General features: G+C 40.4%; 1 protein-coding gene across 3 annotated transcripts in view; it reads left to right on the forward strand.

The window, feature by feature from the left end:
- Positions 1 to 22,734, forward strand: part of PLCH2 (phospholipase C eta 2) — a 95,620-nt gene extending 72,886 nt beyond the window's left edge. For 2 of the 3 annotated variants that reach the window (XM_075721517.1, XM_075721516.1), the window contains exons 12-22: positions 1,287 to 1,379; positions 1,852 to 1,952; positions 2,913 to 3,010; positions 3,123 to 3,305; positions 3,757 to 3,864; positions 4,050 to 4,174; positions 7,102 to 7,186; positions 7,716 to 7,862; positions 8,805 to 8,884; positions 16,386 to 17,445; positions 20,987 to 22,734. In XM_075721517.1, the coding sequence (XP_075577632.1) occupies positions 1,287 to 1,379; positions 1,852 to 1,952; positions 2,913 to 3,010; positions 3,123 to 3,305; positions 3,757 to 3,864; positions 4,050 to 4,174; positions 7,102 to 7,186; positions 7,716 to 7,862; positions 8,805 to 8,884; positions 16,386 to 17,445; positions 20,987 to 22,734 (3,828 nt within the window). The remainder of the gene's footprint in view (positions 1 to 1,286; positions 1,380 to 1,851; positions 1,953 to 2,912; positions 3,011 to 3,122; positions 3,306 to 3,756; positions 3,865 to 4,049; positions 4,175 to 7,101; positions 7,187 to 7,715; positions 7,863 to 8,804; positions 8,885 to 16,385; positions 17,446 to 20,986) is intronic. The other variant, XM_075721519.1, reaches the window with a different exon arrangement.

A 22,734-nucleotide genomic window follows, 5' to 3' on the forward strand; every position in this document is an offset into this window, starting at 1 on the left:
AGTACTTGCTGTAATATTTTGTCACGACATCTTATTAATACCTCATGTTGCTTATATAAAAGCTATATTATAAGGAAGACTACTTTTCACATTTATGTCCATTTAGTAGAAGCTTCTTTTTGATTTGCTGATAATGAGATTTTAATTTTAGCTGGTTTTATGATTCACACTTGATGCAGAGGCATAGTCTGTTATTGCAGATGAAAATGAAATATGGCAGTTCTTCAAAATATAAACTGAAAAGCTAACCACCTCTTTCTCCAAAGTCCAGTGATTTTCTCCAGTGACTTCAGAGAAAGAGCTGGTTAGCATTTCCATTTGTTGTGTTTTATTAGCTTACTGAGTAAATCTTATGTTACTGACTTCATAGCTGATTTCATTCAGTTAATGATGATGCCAGGTGAACATCACTGTCAGACATGCAAAGCCTTTCTTGCTCACACGGCAATTGGTGCATGAAATGTACACATGAAATGACTTTTCAACAGAAAGAATTTTATCTTCCATTTTAAAAAGTGCATGTAAAAGTTGGGCTTTTTTCCCCCCTCCATTCTCTATGTTCTATGCATTTACATTTGCATTTTAATTTTATACTAATGCTTATTTATAAAAATGTACTCAGCCCACAGACTACACTTCATGAACTTGCCATTTTAGAATTTGTAATAAGCCACAAAAAGCTTAGGAAGATTTTTGCATGCAAATGAAGAACATTGGAGATCTGCCAATAATAAGCAGGTGTACTAACTAGGGATTAAAACAAGATGAGAACGAAAAATCAGCTTCCTAAAACTTTCTCTGGCATGAGTTTTGTATGTGCTTTTAAGCCTAATGATTTACATAATGTATCAGACAGTTACTCTTGTAAGATCCACCTCAAAAATCCTTTTGCATAGCTGTTAACCAGAATAGTCTGTGTTTTATTAGTCTAGGAAACAATGAAACTGTAAGGTCATGTTAAAAAACAGTAGCATCAATGAAATACATACATTTTTAGGGATTACGAGAATTTTTTTTTCTTTCTTACCATGGAATATCCTAGTAAAACTGTGTAATTGGCAGAAACAAGCCCTGTTAAACTATGCTTTTCAAACATTAAGCTACAAACCAGTCTGGCGTCAATGGATGTATGTGGTATATACTCCAAAAGTCTGCATTGCTCTGGTCCAGTTCTGTTGACACTTTAGGGAGGATTGCTTCCCAGACTATTTCTGATGATGTTCAAATATGCTCTCTGTAGCACTCTGTTTGTCTGCTACATTTCTCTTTCTGTTTGGTTGCTTTAGAATAAACTTGAGGATGATATGGAATCTGAGGAAGACTTCAGTACCCATAAAAGGTACAGCCGGTCATTGATGGGCAGCTTTTCTAAACGCAAGGTGAGTCACTCGGTAGATTAGGTCTACACTAAATATTCTGTTCTTGGGTAGGTTTCTTCTTTGCACACAGTGGTGGAGAGGAATATCATAATTGCATTGTCTGGCAGAGGCTTGCTATCGGACTGTTCACTGAGTAGATAGGCTGGGTAACTGGTTATAATTGTGCATAACAGATAGTTTCAGTTTACATCAAGGTCTAAAAGTATCCAAGATCTCACCTGAAAAACATAAAAATTCACTAGCACCTTTTATCTGAGGATTTGTGATTCCTTTATAAAAAGGCTCTGACCTTGGGCTGAGCCTTCCCCACGTGCATGCATATCGTTCTGCAATGCTGAGTGCTACAAAAGCTGTCATTTCCCATTTTCTATAAGTAACATACTCATTGGCATAACAAAGCAGAATTGTCTCCAGCTGCTCGAACGTTCATCGGATGGTTATGATATTATGGTTTTCTTCCCTTGTGGCACAGAAAAAAGGAAGCAAATTGAAAAAGGCAACAAGTCTGGAAGAAGGTGAAGATGATTTGGATTCTCAAGGAAATTTAGCCAGGAGCTCTGTACATTACAGCAGGTTTGTTAATGAGTGATTTGGCAATTTTGTTTCTAAAAAAGATACCTACATAAACATACCCACTAAATAGATACGCTCCAGGTCTAGAAGGCAATTTGTTGAATGCTGCAGGCACGTGACAGGAATCTGGTATAAGGTTAGATCCGATGTCTGCCACAAGATCACCAGAATGATCTCTTGGTGTCATTCACACTAATAAGCAAAGTCCAGTGGACCTTGTATATGTTTTGAGCTCTTACCATCTTACCCAGCTGACATATAGGCCATTTGACTGGTGGCCCAGTGAATCCATTAAGGTGGATTTGCAGTGTATCAGGTCCCCAGCTGATTTTTTTAATTGTTTTATAATTTGCCAAATGAAGTTGCATCAACATTCAGGTGATGATTTTGATTTTTCTTTTGAAATTGCCTCTTCAAAAATTCTGACATCAAAGATCCTTTGCAGAATGGTTGCTTAAGCTTCAGGCTTCAAAAGTAAGAAATCAGATCAAGCAGTTCTGTAGGATACTTTGGAGCTTTTTTTGGGAGGGCAGTAGATAAGCTGTTAGTGATAACCTGAAGGAAATGAGGAGGATCAGGGCATTACTTTCTTCCTATTTCTTTGGGATTTAAAAAGTTTTTTTGTTAGCACTTGACTTGAGAAGTAAATATATATGTGAATAGATATTCCACCCTTTGGTCAAAGCAATTTAGAATCCTCCCCACCAGATCTCAGTAGGTGAATGCTTAGGTCTGCCATTAACATGTAAGAACAGTTCTTACTTGCTCTGTATACTTTCATGCCATTGGTTCCACGACTTCTGGGCTTTGACAATGAAGCTCTATGTGGTATAAAACTATTAACTACCTCCTTAGCAGAAGAAAAGCTTCTTATATTTCTTTACCCTGATTTAGTTTTAAATATGAAAGACAAAATTTACCCCATAATTAATGGGAAATTAATTTGTTTTGTCTTTCTAGGATAAACCGACAGAAGAAAACAATGAAGCTGTCCAGGGCACTCTCTGACCTGGTGAAATACACAAAGTCTGTTGGCATCCATGATGTTGAAACTGAAAGTACGTTGAGTTGCAAGTCTGCTGAAAACAATTAATGCTATACAAAGAAATTGAAAGGTTTATGTTTATAAATAAGGAGATTACCTCTAATCTCCTCCTCTCTGCTTTGTAGTCTCTTCCAGCTGGCAGGTTTCATCTTTCAGTGAAACAAAAGCCCACCAGATACTGCAGCAAAAGCCAGCACAGTATCTACGTTTCAACCAGCATCAGTTGTCCCGCATCTACCCGTCGTCTTATCGCGTGGACTCTAGCAACTACAATCCTCAGCCATTCTGGAATGCTGGCTGCCAACTTGGTGAGCAGAAAGAAAATTTGTTTATTTCTGTTTTACTTTGGGATGGATGTTTTAATACGAGCTTCAGAATCACCCCTTAAAATACTCTGAGTTCTCTGCTCATCCAACTTTACTGACAATTGAGTCGTCCTTGTTACTGTCTGTTACCTAGATAGATTATCTCAAACATGTGTCTTACATGCAAGTAGTTGTCTGATAAATGGAAATAAATGAACTTCTTAAATGCAAGAGGACTTTAGAGTTCAGACTGTTTTGGAGAGCTTCTCTCCCTGAAGCTGTGATGTATGTTATGTAAGAGAACTCTTATTCATAAAACATCTGAGTTTTTTCATCCAAGAAATCAAATGTGAAAATATGTTTAGGCGTCCTTCCTTTAACTTGGTTCTACAAACAAGAATGTTGTTAACGTACTCAGTAAGCAATATCACTTTTTTTTTTTGTTTTTAAATAGTTGCACTAAACTATCAGTCAGAGGGGAGAATGCTGCAACTGAACCGGGCCAAATTTAGTGCCAATGGGAATTGTGGCTATGTCCTCAAACCGAACTGCATGTGTCAAGGTAAGGAAAATGAGCAAAATAAGTGGGTCACTTATTGCATGAGAAGAGTGGTTGAGGGTCCTTATTATAGTTTGTTTAAAAATGCATTTCTGATGCTAGAAGCAAATAAGACAGAAGGTATCTACAACTAAAGTCATCCCCAAAATTGCACTTCTTTCACATTATGTGACTTCTCATTCTTACAGGTGTCTTTAATCCAAATTCTGAAGACCCACTGCCTGGTCAATTGAAGAAACAGCTGATTCTAAGAATTATCAGTGGCCAACAACTCCCAAAACCACGTGATTCCATGTTGGGAGACAGAGGAGAGGTATGGGGCAATCAGTGATTGTTCTTGTGTGTTGGAGAAGGTTTATTTCCATATTGGCTGGGCTAAGGATGAGGATTTAACTTCCCGCAGTTATCTGTCAGGAGAGATAACACATGAATAAATTAGGTCATTAGCATCCTAGATCTTTAGGTGCTTTTCTTCACTTCTAAGCATCACAGCAATGGTTGGATGTTTTTCCTCCAATTGTCAATACAGTGCCTCCAGGAGAAGCAAAAAAGGGCCAATAAGCTCGTCACGATGCCTTTCAGCTCACCATAGTACTCTGAACGTCTTCCTTCCTCCAAAACACCCTTGCAAATAGAGCCAAGTGGGTCTGTCTCTTTAAAAAAATAAATGTAGAAAACTGCTGAGCTTGTCAGGCAAGGGAAGCAGAGTTACTTGGGAGTCCTTCCCTCTGCTTGCATGAATCTGCTCCCGGTCCTCCATATAGCACAGCATTATTACATGTTTTCTTTCTGTCCTTCGTTTTGGCTTCTGTTGTGTGATGGTTTTTTGGTTTTGGGGGGTTTTTTAAGGGTTGGGGTTTTTTTTGGTGATCCTTTATTTGTTTTATAAAACCCCTGGCAACTTCAGTTAATGAAATATCAGACTAAAAGGAGGTAGATTTGCAAGTTCTTGGCAGCTTTTTAAAGTTTCATCATTTCTTGTGCTGTTTGTTGGTGTTGCTGTCATCCACATCTTTAATGAATGCTAGGATGAACTTTTGTCAGAATTAAAATTTCCTTTTAGCCTTTTGCAATTAGAATCAAACCTCTCAAATGAGTTCTTACATGCTTGAATTTTATATGAATGTTGCAATCAGCTTCTAAATACTCTTTCTCCACAGAACTCTTTAGGTGACTACATCAAACCTAAAAAACACACACAGTAAAGTCATACTGAGGGTTTAGTGAATCTATCTATGTTTTAATTCATTAATTTCCATTTCTTTCTTTATTTCTATTTTTATTAATACCACATATGCAACAGCATGGAATTTGTCCTAATTCAGATTGCACTCATATTTCAGGCAACGAAGAATAATCTGTTGGAGTTCCATTTTATCCTGAACAGTAGGGGAATTAGCTCGTGCAGAACATAGTCTTGGAAGAAAACTAGCTGAGCCCATGAATCCAGTTCCCTACAGCTGCAAACAGTCATGTTTTAAGTGATTATTCTAGAAGTGCCTGCAAAACATACAAACTTACTCCCCATGTCAGGAGCCAACAATATATAGGAAAATTAACAGTTAAGATAAAATGCCTAAATAATCTTAAGAAACGATCTGCACCCAGTCTGTCCAGATACCCAGCCTGCAGTTAGTTTAACCCTGAGCAAGGCTTAGTTTCACTTCTAGCCACGTACTTGTAGGCTGGCTCATCCTACCCAATTTCTGGTGCTCCCTGATTTGATTGCTGTCAGTGTCTGAGCTAAGTCAGGTATCTACGCTACATAAGCCTACTACATGCCCTCAGAAATAAAAGCCCTGTTGAAAGCTATAGTAAGTTAGGTGGTGTTTAAAATTCCATGTTTCATTTTATATGTTTCCTTTGCATATAATTATACCAGAGAAAAATCAGACCTTTATTGTGGTGACCACTCTATGTTATGAAAAAGATTTTGTAGAATACAGCTAGGCAAACAAGATAAGATGTTTGACAAATACACTGTGTAGTCTTTCCTACTGAGGATGAGGTGTCTTTCAGAGAGTAACAAAAAGCAGACATAACACATCTGATTTTTCTTTAGTGGTAAAGCATTCTGTAGGGACACTGGCACAAGGAACATCGTGTTCTCCTAAGCATCGGGAAGATTCTTCATTCTTGCTGAGATCACGTTGGCTGTTTACATTCTTGATATCTGAAAGCAGTAACAAACTTTCCAAAAATCTAATAGTTGATTATAGCTACTCTTGTCTTCAGTGTTATTTACTTACTGGGAGATGGATGGTGGATTTGAGTATCAGGTTGCTGTTTCAAATGACATATAATTGAATGGGTCCAGCGTAGGTTTTTATATGAGCCACATCACAGGCTGGAACACAGATTAATCTTTTAAAGCTACCTGCCTTTTCCCCCTCCTCGTGAACAGGGATAGAGGTGTCACCCTGAGACTTAACTCTGTCAAAACTTGTCATCCTTTCAGAGGACACAAGAGGTTCTTAAACACTAAATAAAAAGTGTAGAGATTCAGGCCAATTACAGGATTATCTCTGTGGCTACCTAGTAGAATGTAAAGACTCTGTGCCAGGATGGTCCTCCTCTGTGATCCCCAGAATGTCCTTCCCACTGTGGCCTCCAGGGAACTTGTAATTCAGTTGAGGTTCTCATTTAAGAGCGGTCTCAACAGAGTCAAAGGCTTCCTAGCCTTAGGTAATTACAGCAACCATAGACATGCTCTAGTTTCTCAAACTTACATTTTAAGCAGACTTTCTTCCAGAAGTGGAAGGTAGTAATAGGAGACGTTTACCAATAGGCCAGAGGTAGAACTCACATCTCCCGTTTGTTTTGACCATTGCCTTGTCAATTGTGCCGTGATGACACTGAGACTTTTAACAGATGATTCTTGTTGGGATATTTTTTAATGTCGCTGCATCTGTTTTGAATAAATTTTAAAGCTTTTACTCAAGTATCCACTGAATTAGAAAATGTTCATATGCAGACCAGTGTTTGAAGTTCATTTTAGAACAGAGAAATAGAATAGAATGGGGAAATGATCACAAATGCATACAACATGATTATTCTAAATTATGCTTTTAGATGATTTAGCCAGAGATCTTTCATCAGCATAATAATCTATTACAGAAGGGCTCAGAACCAATCATTATTAAGACCATAACATACAATGCCCACATCGTAAAAGCCACGTGCTTGAATTTCATCTTTGTCACTCTTTCTTTTCAATATTTGTTACTTTCTGTTTTCCAGATCATAGATCCGTTTGTTGAAGTAGAAGTTATAGGCTTACCTGTTGATTGCTTCAAAGAACAAACTAGAGTAGTTGATGATAATGGTAAGATTATGTCGGTCTCATGGTTTTTTATGGCTGAAACATCCTCTTTCAGGCAAGTTTTGTTCATATAGATACGAGTAGATGAAATTTGGTGCCTATTATGGCAAAGCACTGAAAAATTGATTTAAGCGTTCTTGATGTTAATCACACTTGGGTCTTGAATCGTTCGACTGAGTTGGTATAATGTTGTGAAGGTCTTGGTGTAAAACAAGTCATTTGTCTGACTTCTCATTGTGTATGAGAGAAGGATATTTTGAGCTTGCTGTGGTCAGAAGGAAGTCAGGTTGACCAAACACCTGCTGAAAGTAGGGCCAAATTTAAGTAAGATCCAACTCTGGTTCTTGCAAATTCTTGTGCTATTGTGTCTCCTGCTGAAGTGAGTGGGAGTACTGGTTTTTCCAAGAACAGTGATCAAACTGTTAGGAAAATTAGAATGACATAGCAGTATTGGCATTCCTTATGTAGGCAGTCTTCTTTCTTCTTGCATCTTGTAAATGAAATATCTAAAAGTTGATTCCTTCATTCCAAGGTTTTAACCCAATGTGGGAGGAAACATTGGTGTTCACAGTACACATGCCAGAGATTGCACTGGTTCGGTTCCTTGTGTGGGATCACGATCCAATTGGGCGTGATTTTATTGGACAGAGAACAATAGCTTTCAGCAGTATGATGCCAGGTAAGACAGAAATGGTGAAATCCCAAATCAGTTGGCTAGAACTTTTTGCTGTGATAACTGAAGCTGCAAATGCTGCATTAATGTGTGTGCATGTGTCTGCTGCAGAAATTTCTAGTTAGAACAAGAGACTGGGAGTTTGGACCCTGAAATCTCTGTCTTGGTCCACTACTGACTTACATGATGATGAAGACTAAATCAATTAACTATATGGGACTAGATTTTCAAAAAATGGGTAAGATTGTTAAGCAGGATGGCTAAATATTGTGGGCTTGAAAGACTACCATACAGAATCTTTACTTGTGTTCTCTCATACTGCTTTTTCCTCCATTTTGTTCACACCAGTTTTTGAAAGACACTAGAGTTTTGGTCTTATTACTATCAGCAATAGTTTAATGTAGAACAGGTAGTTACCTATTCTAATGATGGGATCCAGGTTATTAAATGCCATTTTCTGTCAGTTTTCTATTTCTGTTTTCAATTCAGTCTTCTTTCACATTAAAGCTTCTTCTGTGTATATTTTTCTTTTCTTTCAAAGTAAAGAAAAAAGTTTGTGTTTAAGATTGAAAACAAACATCCAGTCTCAATAAAATGAACTTGGTTGAAAAGTTTGCGTGTTAATAATGGACTGTAAGTCCCCAAGAGAGAATGTAGTCCAGTTTAAGTCACTGATTGACAGCAGCAATAATGGACATTGGAAAAAACAGGACGCGGCTTTTTTTATAAAATAAAAGGTACAAGGAGAAATGGTAGTTAAGTTTGTAAGTGGTGTGACTCTTACATAACTGAGTGTGGCTAGGTGATGCATAAGCCTGGATGCTTATTGTGGGGAGGAGCTGGGAAAAAAATGCTTAATTTCTTTTGCTGTTTACAAAAGGAGAGTCTCTAGATGCTCTTCCTGTCATCTGTTTCAACTCCACGTCAGCTTTGTTCACTCCATTTCAGGTTACCGACATGTGTACCTGGAAGGTATAGAAGAGGCATCCATCTTTGTTCATGTGGCTGTTAATGACATCTGTGGTAAGGTGAGTGCCTTCCGTGTCGTACGATACAGCTTGCATACGTACCTGAACTGACAGGATTTTGTATCACACTAGGGAAGACCACTGGGTGAAGGTCCAAAGCTAATATACTTGTTCTACGAGAGTAAACTTCATCTCTGTGATTGTCACGATAGCCTGAGATTTTTCTGAATATACATGGAGATAAAGGCAAATCGTAGGGAAAGGTATAAAAAGAGATTCTTGCAGCGCCTTTTTGAGGGAGCCATAAGGGAAGGTTATTTTATTGCAGCATGCACACATTTCTATAAGTAAGTGTGGTTGTGTCCAATACCGTAAGTGCACCTTGCTGAACAAAAGGTTATACACCTTGTTGCCTGCAAAGCTTATTCTCTAAAGGGTCTGTCTGCCTGATGCTTTCACATTTTAAATTTAATTAAATTCCGAAGGGTTACTTGCTTTGGGGTTTTTCCATAATAACACTTAAAATGCAGAGGAAAGATGGTTGTTGGAAATAAGACAAAATAGGTTGTTGGCCTTATTTTCATTGCTCATCTGTTATTAAGAGTGTGTTTGCTTCACATGCAGGAAAACTACAACTATCTGGGTGCTATATCTAAATTCACATTAGTAACTCCAAGCTGAAAGTAAAACCCTAACTTCAAACTTTTCCTAGGCCAGCTGAAAATGAGATAGATTCTTTCCTTGCAGTGCACCGGATTTAGTTTCTTCTATGGCAGTAATTTCAATGGAATTCAGGTAGCTAAGTATCGTACACTGCGTTGAGAATCTCAAAACCAGCTTATATCCACTCGCAATGACGGGCTGAGCTTTCTGTAGAAGCAAGCTGCAACCTCAGCACCATGACAGCAGGAGGCAGCATTGAATAGGCTGGGAATTCTGAGTTCCCTTTCATGTGGTTCATGTAAGAGGAACTAAAACAATTGTTAAAGAGGAAACTAGCTTTTTAAACTGCTAGATTTTAATCCAGACTTTTGTAGGATGAAACAGAGATAAATCCCAGGAAAGCTTCATTCTGTATTTATAGGAAGAAGGGCTGTTTCTGGAAAGAATGTCACTTGAAACATTTTAGCTCAGTTCATGCTTTTTTTATTTGATGTCTAATGCAAAACCTTTCGGCAGGTATAGCTTCATCCTGACAGGACTTGGAGTCTTGCCTGAAACTCCCTGAGATGGCATTATGAATCTGTTTGAATTTAGCTCTGTTGAGCAAGAGACTTGAAGATTTAGGTGAAAGAGGGTGGTTGGTGTTGGTCTGAGCAGGACAGAGCAGATGAGCAGTGTTTCGTTTTGGAGCGCAGGGCCTGTCACAGATAAAAGGCTAGCACCCAGGTCATGGTGAAAAGGTCATTTAGTCCCAAGCTTCAGGGAAAAGTGATGGCAGGCTGAACATTTCAATGCTATGATCTTTCCTGACTATATTTTCAGGTTCAAGAGAACTGTACAGGACATAAGTCATGCCCGTTTTGACTGCGGGTAGGGATGCAATTGTCTCAGTAACCTTACAGACACGTGCTGGATGGATGCGTTGGCACAGATTCAACAGCTTTGAATTTTGTCATGAACTTCTTTGGAGTTCCTGTGTTCAGATCTATTGCTCTTTCTTGAGTAGTTCTACCACACTCTCCATGACTGTAACAAGAAAGTCGGATAGCTCAGCCTTGGCCATGAGGCCAGCGGGAATTGAATCGATCTGATTAGTGACTGCATCCCTCGCCTGTGTCCTTTAACGGAAGCAGGCATCTCTTTGCTGTATGCCTCCAGCAGAGGAGATGGCTGCCCTGGCCAGCCCTGCTCATCCCTTCTGTCAATTCTTCTTTTCTGTTCTGTTCTTAGTCAAAATGATGGAGAATAGGCAGATTCTCCTCCTCTTCCCAGTGTTGTGTGTGTTCATGGTGCTCCAGTTGTTTGCTACTTTCAGGTGATGTCCTCTGCACTGCTCTCTCAGTACTATTGTAAGGATTGCAAATATTTCAGTATCCTTCACTGGAATTCAAAGTCTGTAGCTTAGTATCCACTGGCAAATGGGAAAAAAAGACAAACTGGGTCTGCCTGCCTTAATCACTGATTAGTTAACTTCATCAGCTTCCAAGTCCCTGCTCTGGATAGCAGCGGTTCATGAAAGGGACAATGTTCAGAGTCTTTGTGAATGTTTTAAGAGCTTTCACCTCAAATCTTCTTCGGTAATACTGCAAGGCATTATCTCTCTTTCAATCCTTACTTTACTTAGCCTTTCATAATTATTTGCCCTTATTGGCTGCTTCTTGAGTAACTGGCTGGTGATAGTTATAATTTGCAGTAGGGCAACATGCTCATTTAAACTTTGGCAGCTATTCTGAGAACATTAGATTTTCTTGGTAAGTGTTTTAAACAACTGAAAGACCCTTGTGTGTCATGGTGTCTCCTCCCTGTCCTTATCCACTAGCTTCCAATCTACTGCACTGATTTGTTTTTTTGGTTGCTTTATTCCCTTTTGATGTTCTAAGTCTGTTAGACGTCCCTTATTGCTTCTTACTATCTTTGAAGTCTCTTTGGGCTTGCTGGTGTCAAGATGCTGTTGCTGTGCACTGACATGGTTAAAATACAAGGATCTGGAAGGAAAATTTGTATGTGGGGGGTGTTTTTAATTTATAATTTTTAATAAAAATTACCAAAAATACGGAAAAATTATTACACAGCCCATGCCGTTTTGGTCTCTGTGAATCATGTTCTGCTTTGATTTTGCAGTTAACAGAGTTCTGTTAAAAGTAGAATTATTTCTCTGTTTCCCCTCTCTTAATTATGGGCAGAAAAATCACCAGTTATCAGCCTGGTTTTACCCATCCTTTATTAATCCAGATATTCTAATGCAAGCATTAACATTTGGGGGCTTGTAGATATTCCACCCACTCAGTAGCTTGGTATTACTAAAGCAGAGTCTTAGATTTTTTTTTTTTCACCTTAACTTGTGTTTAACTGAAATCTTGTTTAGCTTGCACTATTTCCTGGAGATGTTTTTCTTTTTCTTTGTCTCTTCTGTAGTCTATTCATGTATTGCAGAATTTAATGTGGTTTTCTAGATGTGCATATCTCTGAGATCCTCCCTCACTGTTATTTTGCTATTACTCTGTCTGTTTGTGATTTCAGTGGGCTTCTCTATGTCAAAAAAGTCTACTTTTAGAAGCAGAGCGTTTTTAGACGCCTTGAAGGTACCCCCTCCTGTCTCAGGGAGGTGTAGTGACCACCGCCACACCCCTGCATGCCTCTAACTAGTTGCTTCATTAGCATCAATGTTTCCTTACCAGCATTTTGAAAGTCTTCAACTCATGTAACATGAATTGCGACATTTGACTTGGTCAGTTCTGTTGGGTCATTGATCAGCCAGAGAGCCCTCCATGAGTGAAGCAGATCCAGGATAAAAGTCCCTCCATCCCCTCCCTTTCTCTCTTCTTTGAGTCTCTACCTCTGCTGCCTTTTCTCTGGTGTACTATAATTCAAACCACTTCTTTCACATGGAAAAGAACATTAACAGCGAATCGTTTGCTAAATTGTGGGAAAGCCTCTTGTGCTGTTTTTCAAATCTGCTTTAAAGAATGAAATAGCCCTGTAAGAGCTAGAAGCTGAAAGCACATGTTCTGGATCTCCGTCAAAATGGCTCTCTTCCCCACCCCCCACCCCCCCCACCCCCTTTTTTTAAACTTTTCTCTAAGTTAACCAGATTTGTCCTTGGGTTCTTGAATCACTCCCTTGATTCAAGCAATAGTGGCTAGCTTAACACAGATCCACCAAATAAGCTAGAGTGATACCTGGGGCCCTGCACTGCGCGTCACCCATTCCATCAGTGCTTTTCTTTTACATTTGTTGGATATTATTTGTGTGTGTGTATGTATGACAGTTTTTTCTGGGTTTTGCAAATATTTATATTGTCTGACTTTTATAGCAGTAAATTCATGTACTTGCCAACTTGTCTCCATTGGAGCAGAATGCTTTTTTCCCTTCACTCCGTAGCAAATGCATAATCTCATTTTGAAGCTTTCTAGTGAAAGGGAACCCATAATGATCCAAGCAGACTGTTCAATAGTCTGGCTTTCAGAGAAGGATTATTAATAATTAAATTAAATTTTCTTTGCCTTGTATGGGAAAAATCAATCCCCACCTTCTTTATCTTATCCTGCATATACTTTTAAGGCCATTTTAGGTCTCTTTTTAAGCATCATCTCCTCACACTGGATCTTGGCATGTGGTAACAAAACTTCAGTCAATTATAAAAATAATATTCTGAATACTTTCACTGGGCTTTGTGTCAGACAAATAAACCTTCATCCCATATGCCAGATTGTGCAGGACATTTATGAATAAAAGCAGCTTTTAACCCAGGCTTACTGTACAGTGCAGCTAATATCTGTCCATTAAGTCCTGCAAAGCAAAATTGAAAGTGCGTGAGCATGCACACGAATATTTTGGGGTGAATGATAGACCATTGTAATTGAAATGAGACATTTCTGTGCCACAGTTTGGCACTGCAGAAATGTGACCTCACTTGACATCACAGGGTAAAAATTGAACTGACAGCAAGTGCCAACAAGCATGGATGCTGATCAGATTTTATTATGGCTTTCTTGCAATGCAGTTCAAATCATTGGCTTATGTACTCTATTTTTATTCATTCTTTATGCTACAGCTACTAAAGAGAGTCTAATCTGACTGGGAAACAAAGGGAACAAAGGAGGAGAAGTAGATTAGAAGGGAAATACCTCTTTCTCTGCTTTAAGTGATTTATGTGTATGAGGCTTTGCATACAGAGCTAAAGCAACATACTCTTCATCAGGCATCAGCCTATCGCTGTAAAAGTTGGCAAGTACACCTGGAATGTTTACAGGAATGCTGAAACTCTGCTTCACTGAAATGTAAATCAATTGTATGATGGTAGGAGATTTGTGATGGTGAATATATATGTTTAATGCTTAAATAAGTATTGAAGTGTGTGAAGTACTGTATTATCACCCTGACTAACTCCGCTTGTTTATAGTGTGTTTCTTCAGCGACGAAAACATACATGAGTGTCTTTGGATAAGTATTGTATGGTAGGAAATTATCAAAATGTAATCACACAGGTAGAAAGCAAAAGATTTGGCGATCATTTGTCATGCGTATAGTTCAACTGCTATTCACGACAGTGCTCAATTCAATTGAACTGTAGATCTCCTTTATACTGAAAAAATATGATACTCTTACGTCCACTGTTTATTTCCCAGCAGTTCCTAGAGAATGTAAATCTCCATTTGAACATCTGATTTATCATCTTCTGTTTTAAGTCAAGAATATTCTTTAGCTTAAGAGTTCACTATCAGCTAAATTCTGTAAACACCTCATGTTGCAAGACCCGTAAAATTAAAATGGTTTTAAAGTAACTTTTAAAAATTACCACTACTTATATAGCTTGTTTTGGGGGTTGGGTTTTTTTTTCCAGTTTCTTCTTCTCATTTACTCAGAACATTCAGTTTTGTTACAGAGCTGGCACCTCTGTTCCATGCCACAAATTTCTTGTCTAAAGTGTAAGTGCCAGTCACTATTTCCAGTTTAAGAGACAGGAAAAATGAGGTTTGACAGCATCTGACATCCAGTTCTGCCCAAGTATAATGTTCTGCACAAGGCGGATAATTCAGCTCTGTGTTTCCAATTTAACTGAAATCACCAGCAATTCGAACTGGCCCTGTCCTAAGGTGTTTAAGTCTACAAAATTGCCAGTGATTTATTTTATTGAAAAATATGGGGTTTTTTTGGTTTGGTTTGGGGGTTTTTTGTTTGGTTTTTTTTTAATTAGTGCATTTTCCAGCTGGACTTAACTTGGGCAAGGCCCCAAAGCTAGTAATGACACTTTAAGATAACATAAGCTTGCAGCATTTGTTGCTTTATTTTTATTATGGTGTGATGCAGAAGCCTTGTGCAGGATTTCCTAGTAGAGCCCAGTTTGCTAGAACGTGAATGCACAGTGCAGAAGCTAGGTTGTGCTTATTCCTGTGTGGCCATTCAGAGGAAGCGTTTACACCACATACTTTAAATACGTACGCTTTGGGTGCCCAGATTAGCAGGCTGGTCTCTGGACTCTCCCTTTATAATCGGTGGTGGTCCTTTCAGAGGTGGTTCAGAGCCAGAACCTACTTTAGCTGTTCCACGTTGCCCTTGGAGAAGTCCTGCTATTCTAGTTGATGACTTCGGGAGTCTAGGAGACTTGCACCTTAACTTAAGGGGGGTCTGGGGGTTCACTTACATTTTCTATAATTATCACATAAATGCTCAGGAGTAGATTTATGTTCATTTCCAAGCAGAATCATAGAATAATTTGAGTTGGAAGGGACCTTTAAAGGTCCTCCAGCCCACCCCCTGCAGCGAGCAGGGCCATCTTCAACCAGACCAGGGTGCTCAGAGCCCCGTCCAACCCAACCTGGAATGTTTCCAGGGATGGGGCATCTACCACCAATCTGGGCAACCCGTGCCAGTGTTTCACCGCCCTCATTGTAAAAAATTTCCTCCTTATATCTAGTCTAAATCTACCCTCTTTTAGTTTAAGCCATTACACCTTGTCCTATTGTAACGGGCCCTGCTAATAGTTTGTCCCCATCTTTCTTTATGTCCCCTTGAAGTACTGGAAGTGCCCGTTTCTTGATGTAGAGGGCAACGCATCCGCCCCTCCCTTCTGAACAGCCTGTAGCCATCAATAGCGCGCTCCAGTCATGGGATTTGTCCCACCAAGTTTCAGTAATGGCAACTAGGTCGTAGCACACATTCTTTAAAGAAAAGACTTAAGTTTGCAACAAATCTGCAAGTCTCCACTTATCCTTGGATTCCTGTAGTGAATTGATTTCCTATGCCTCCTCCAGGTTCTGCAGTATATCCATGTCATTAAACTGTTGGGACAGAATTGTTTTAAATGTGCACATTGTGTTGGAAAACTGACCCATACCTCACAGAGCTCTGTGTTTAAAAAAACCCAGAACTGAAACCAAACACCAAAACCCCAGAAAGCTGTATTGCTAAAAGGGAAGCACTCTGACTTCAGTCTGAAAGAGTCTGAAATGTGTGGCATTATGAATATCTCGAGCTTTGCGGCTTTTAACACACAGAGAAAGTCTTCAGCTTTCAGAATTAGATCCTTGTAGACTGAAGTATTTCCTTTTCTTTCTTTTTCTTTTCAATATCTAATGTTTCTGTTTATGTTGTAAGTAGCTATATGCTGGTAAGAAAATTATGACAAATACAGAGATAAGCCCGGCTGGAAAATTTTATCTAAAAGATGAGTTGAACAAAAAAAGATGTGAACTTTTGCAAAGCTGCTGTTACTGATTTTTTTCATTTTTAATCTCTGTCCTATTTCTTGTTTCGTTCTCAAGCTAATGATAGGAATACGGCAGGAGACTCTGTATGTGTGTGCATATGTGAACTGATCGTTTGTACATGAGTTCCTGTGCCCAGAAGAAGAGACTTGCATTTTCTATTAAGGACTTTTTTTTTTTTAATTTTCCAGGCCAAACAAGCTCTAGGTCTAAAAGGCCTGTTTCTCAGAAATCCAAAGCAGGCCTCTCTGGACAGTCATGCTGCTGGTCAGCTCCATCGCAAACATTCCTTTAGCAGCCACATCTTGAGACGGACAGCCAGTGCACCCACCAAAAGCCAGAAGAAGAACAAGAAGGGCTTTCCTGAAATTGCTCTTGACACAAAAGACAACAGCTCTGAAGGGGCCGGTGAAGAGCATGAAGTGGAAGCTGCCTCGCAACCTCGCTTTGAGCAAGAGCCAGAAAGTGCTTCTCTGTCACCAGCTCCCAGAGATGGTGCCAGCGGGGAGGTACATGGCAAGGGGTTGAAAGGTAAGGCCCATAGTTCTCGTAAAGCCAAAAGCCAAACTTGTGCTCAAGGGGGTGCTGCTTTCAGTGAACCCATACAGAGGTCTAACAGGGTCCGGCTTCGGGAGCAGCAGAGCGAGAAGCAAAGCGTCTTTGCACGCTGTGCCATCAACAGCTCTGGTAGGATCGGAGTGGCCACCAATTGCATGAAGTGCATGATTGGTTCCAAAGAAAGCCCAGATCTAGAATGCAAGTGGAGCGACCATCCTACCAGGCCTATTGCTAAAGATATACTTCACCATGATCAGTATAGCAGTATAACTGGAGAAGAGAGGTTAGAGCTAAAAAACTGGGGTGTTAAAGGCCAGCCCAGGCGGCAATCAGATTTGCAGTCTTGCAGCAGCCCTGGAACTGCCGATGATCTAACAAGGAGCACCCAGTCTTTTGTGACCCCAGGGAAGAAAAATGTTGAATCTAAATGTCACGGAATACAGGCTCATTCCCGGCAGCGGTGGCAGTCCCAATCAGGTGGCAAGTATGGAAGCACTGTCAACTTGGTTGCAGCCAGCAATGGCTCTATATCCTCCAACTCCAGCAGTCTAGAAAGCCTTGGAAGCCCAGAATTCCCCAAGCGCTGGTCTGAAACTTCTCGAAGGCAAGTGGGCACCCTACAGAGGGAAATGAACGCCTTGTTCGTTCAAAAATTGGAGGAAATTCGAAGTAAATCCCCTATATTCTTTACTGGTAAGACCAGATTTTCTTCACCCTTCTCCACCTTAGACCACATCATTGTCTCAGCTTCTGCATAGCATCTTTACTTAGAAGCTCCTGTATGTTGTTTTGCTATCAAGAGCTCTTTTTCTTTATTTTTGGCCATGACAGAAAAAAAGTCTGCATAAATATTTTTATTTTATTTTTTTTCCTAGACGTGTCTGGTTTAGATCAGTCTTTTCCATGCCTAGCTAACCATCTGCAGTAGTAAAACTGTCCGTAGTCCATGAACGTTTGGATTGTTTGTTCAGGGGTTTTTGTTTCCTTGGTTTGTTTTAGCGAGTGTGGTATGATACTAAGTAAATTTTAAGATCCAAACCAGAGCATTAAGTAGAGACTGAATATGGGAAAACCATATTAACAAACCATATTTCCATTATCAGTATTTGTCTTTCACTGGGGGATAACCACATCAGAAATGATATCTCGTGTGCACTCTGCTAACAATAAAACCAGTTCCTTCCTCAAAGTACTTGCAAAAGTACTGCCATCAATTGAGGGATTACTGGATGGAATCCTCTGGTCTGGGTTATTCAGGAGATCACCCTTTATGAACACAGCAGACCGTTCTGGTTCTAAATGTACGACTCCCCAGTATGCAAGCATTTATAGATGTCCTTAATGTTATGTATATGATTTGACTGTGACCTGAGGGCACAGTTGCATAGCATAAAGCAGCAAGGTATGTGACCTGATGTTACTTGACATCAGCCAAGCTAGGCGGACTGTTAGCATTTCCCAGCTGTAGAGTAAAATGTGTCCATTTAAAGGAAGGCTGCTTAAGCTACAGCATTTTCTAGTTGCTTCAAGCCAGGAATACGCATGTGGTCCCTGGGATCATGTGACTGTATCTTTACTCATGAACTGTATGTTTGTAAAGATGGAAAATAGGAACAGAGGCAATCAATATTATACTTTAATACAGAAACTGGCTTTTTTTTCTCCTCATTTGGCAGGGAGGGGAGGGAAGGGGAGAGATTTTGACAAGATTTTCTCTGTTTCATAGAATTGTGAAGAGGAAGTAAAGAAATAACAGCTTTTGTCTAGGACTACAAGAGCTTCTCTTCAAACCCCTCCCCCTTCCCCTTAATTGTCCAAGGAATTTGGACATTGATGGTTACATTTTCAGGAACAGTTAAGTGACTTTGTTGCTTCTTAAGATGCAATCCCTTTTTTAGTAATAGATTCTGACTGCCCACCTATAGTGGGCTTCTTTGAAAGCCTCATACAGAAATTTAAAATACTTCTTTGATCAATTTAATCTGGTTGGGTGTCTAAAATTTTTCTTTATTTCTCTTTTTTTATTCTTTTTTTTAGATCTTTTTTCCAGTATCTGCTTTGAGCTTTTAGAAAAATACCAGGACAATGGGAGGGGGAGGGAAGAAGTTTGACGGTTCCCGTGACTTGACATTAATCCAAAGCAGCAGAACTCTTTCTATGCCTAAATTATTGGCATTAGGCTTTTCATAAGCTCTGAGTAGTGTGACATATGAAACCATTTCCCATTAGCAGTGCCAGCTCCCCTGCCAGCCCCCCAAGTCACTAAATAAATATTGTGATGTGCTTGAAATTTGATTAAATCCATCTGACTTCTCAAGCATGGAATCGGCAAACCTTTAAAATGGTGAAATACTCACTTGGACTGGATGCTGATGGTCCAGTGACAAACACTGTGTTTGCACAAACAGCATGCTTTCCCCATCCGCCCGCTATTTTAGTGCCTTGGGCCAAGAATCCAAGGAAACCAATAACGTTAGCCTAATATGGCTGCATTTCATAATTAACATTCTGTTGACGGGAAGTGCCACAAGGATGAGACAGGAAACTATAGTCTCTAGTTGTCCCCTTTATGGCAACAGCATGGCGATTTCCAGTATTTTGCCTTGTAAGTCTGCCTTAATCCATGCTGATGGCCTAGCCTGGATGGGGAGAAGGAGAGCTGGTTAGTCTGATCAGCTCTGGACTCCTCGGCTGTGCTGTGAATGGTGGATTTTGCTTACGGGCACTCGTGCCTTCTTCCCTTTTAACACTCCCAACTCATGTAATGCAGGCCATTGAACAGCTCTTCCCATTGTTAAGCTTCTTGTCGCTACGCTGGATTGAAAATACTGGTGTGGAAAGGAAAGGCCCGATATTTCCTTGGCATTTTTTGGTAACATAGATTTTTTTTTTTCCATAGCATTAGGAAAGGGCTTTGGAGAAGAGGAGGCTAGCTTCCATTCCCCAGTCCAGTGGAGTGCGTTTCCTGAATAGCAAAAATTGCCTTTTATTCTCTTGCGACAAAATAATAGTCTTAATACCTGTCCATTTATGGATTCCGTTGAGTGCTCTGGTTGGTCGGAAATTCTTAGGATCCTACAAAAATGTGTGAATATTTCTGTCTGTTTCCCTTCCCTCCCTCAGCACTAATTTATCCTGTTATCTGCACCTGCCTTCCCTACATTAACTGGATTTTTCCTCTGTTCTGTCCTATTATTCTACATGCGCACTCCCTCTCTCTAGTAAAGAACTGAAAGGACAAGCAAGTCAAAGGTAACTGTCTGCTGAGTGTCACTCATTCAAGCACCTTGTTGCCTGTAGTCCTGGTTTTTGTTTGTTTCCTGCCTTACAACTATCTGCTCCTACATTAAGGTTGTTGTCCGGCTCAGTGGTGCTTTGCTAGTTCTCGAGTGCATGTTTGCATCGTGGTTTGGACGTGGGGGAAATAGTCCTTTTGGCGTGATTGCTTTGGCTCTTAGGGTACGGATTATAAACATTGCAGACGGACAGAGCATTTTCTTCAGGGAATTGGTGGCTGTAGTGATTCTTCAGGATTGTACTGGCAGCCTGGTGTTCATGAACCATGCGTCTGTATAGCTTTTTTGAAAAAGAAATTATAGACTTTTTTAGGAAAACTTTTTGTTTTGTTTTTAAAAGGCCCATTGACTACATTCCATTGTATGCATACAGATAATTTTATTTGTAATCTGCTCCAGAAGTCCTGTGCTGCTTCTCTTCTGTGTAACTGATCATCGGGATCGTATCTGTTGGTTGGGCAGTGGTGTTCTGATTATTATACGTGGTCTGATTATGATCTGATATACTGACATGTTTGAGTGCTGGAAGGAAGGAAAAGCAGTTCAAGTGGTGCTGGATGGTGGAGGAAGAAAAGTTAGTTTATGAGAGGGGACACAAAGGACACAAAGAAATTGATGGGTACAGTTGTTTGAATAAGAAAATCAGGAAAGTATTATGGTGCTACTGTGCATGGCCTGAGATTTTTTTGAAAGCAACAAGGCTTCTGGGTGGCTAAAACTGAATGAGCAGCAATTTTTGCTGCCTTTAGCCGGGCATTTGAAATAAGAAGTTATTTCAAAAATCATGATTAATAAATGCAACTACCACCTTAAAACCAAAATGATAACACATAAAGAATAAATCTTCAGCTCAACTGCAATTTGTAATAGCTAATTAACCCTGTATCTCTGTTTTTCTTGTTTCTTTCTTTTTCTTTCTTTCCATGTCTCCCAAATAGATGTCTGCCATTTCTCAATGCAGAGGTCAGTCACTTCGTTATGCAGCCTAGAGACTATCACTGAAGAGCCTGTTATTGCCAATGAAAACCATCACGCCAGCCTGTTCTTCCCTCTACCCGTTACTCCTTACAGTGATTCTGAAGAAGGCTCTGTGTCTGATCATTCCACCGAGTCTCGATCAGAAGTAGGCAGCACATCCAACCAGCCTCAAGAATCTCTACTCAGTAGAGAACAAAGAACAACTCTGGCTGCAGAAGACCAAGTGCAGGTAGTCACAAGAGCAGCTGACACAAGTTTAGTAGTCCAAGAAGATGAGAGGACAAGCATGGCAGGATGTGTCAAAGAAGAAAATGGTTGGACACAGGCATGCAGTAAAGCTGAAGATCAGCATGGATTGGCAGCGCATCCTCAAAAAGCCTGGCTGGTAGCGGCAGCAGGTAAGACTGCTGGCCAACCTGTTGAAAACTGCCGGAAGCAAAATGACCAACCAGGTCGGGTATTAACAGACATGAAAAGCACCATTGAATCCAAAGGGCAAAAACTTGGTGCAGCAGCTGTTCCGTTGCAGCAAAACAATGGGATTAACAGCGCACAGACAGCTTTGCCTCTAGATACTTCCCAGAAAGCCCAGGCTGCACAGGCTCTACCTGTTTCTGTTTCTCAGACGAGCTCTTACATGTTAGTAAGAAGGTCAAAGAGTGAAGGACCGAAGATGTCAGACTCCTCAGCCTTAACAAAAATTCCAAGTAGCCTGTCTCCAGCAGCAGAAGTATACTTCGATGCCACTGTTAATGACCGGATCTGGAGCAAGCTAGACTGCAGCAATCATCGCGACAGCATGTCGTCTTCTTCCAGCATGTCCTCCAATGACACTGTGATAGATCTCTCTCTACCCAATCTAGCTCGCAAAAGCCTCCCAGATCTTGGCATCCGTCATGAAAACTTTGAGCCCCTTGCCGTAAGAAAGGGTATGCGCCCGCGATCTGCTACAACGTCTGGTAACGAGATGCCAATGGTGAGCAAGAGCAAATCCAATCCTAACCTGAGGTCTGGCCAGCTGCCAGCAGATGAATTGTGCCCCCGTCCGCTTGCCAGGAGCCCTCAAGATGCATTCTCATCCATTCCTAGAAGGCATACCTGGAGCAGGCTGTACATAGAAAGCCTCAGACAGTCATCTAACAAATCCAAAGCACATGATATGGTTGGGAATAACCAGGCAAAATCCAAGAGTCTTGGAGACCTTACCTCTGATGATATTGTGTGCACTTTTGAAAGCAAATACCGTAGCATCAGCAGGAGTTTTGTCACTCGATCGATGCGGGAGCAGCGCCGCTCTTCAGGCCTGAGATCCTCAGTCAAATCCCAGGATGAACTGACCGAGCAGCTGAAGAAGCTGACAGCCTTTCAGCAGGAAAATGATATCACTTCCCCTATCAGTCTTGATCCAACTGAATCTGAAGAGGAAGGGGAGAGCCTGGGACTCCTTCGCAGGTCTTCATCTCGCAGTCAGAGCAGGGTGCGGTACATCGCCAACAGGGCCAAGCAAGCTCAGGAGAGACAGCGGCTGCAAAGCCTGGGGCAGCTCAGCGGGAGTCCCATCGAGGAGAGGGGGAATCCAGAGGGAGCCTGCAGCGTTGCAAAAGCAGTTTGTATGGATATAGCTTCTCCTGCCGTGTTTACATCCCAGCCTAAGAACCAAACTGACTATAACACTGACACGGAAGTCTTCTTTATGCTGAAACTGTAA

Source organism: Pelecanus crispus, chromosome 15 (genome assembly GCF_030463565.1).
Source record: "Pelecanus crispus isolate bPelCri1 chromosome 15, bPelCri1.pri, whole genome shotgun sequence".
In the NCBI taxonomy this organism is placed as follows: Eukaryota; Metazoa; Chordata; class Aves; order Pelecaniformes; family Pelecanidae; genus Pelecanus; species Pelecanus crispus.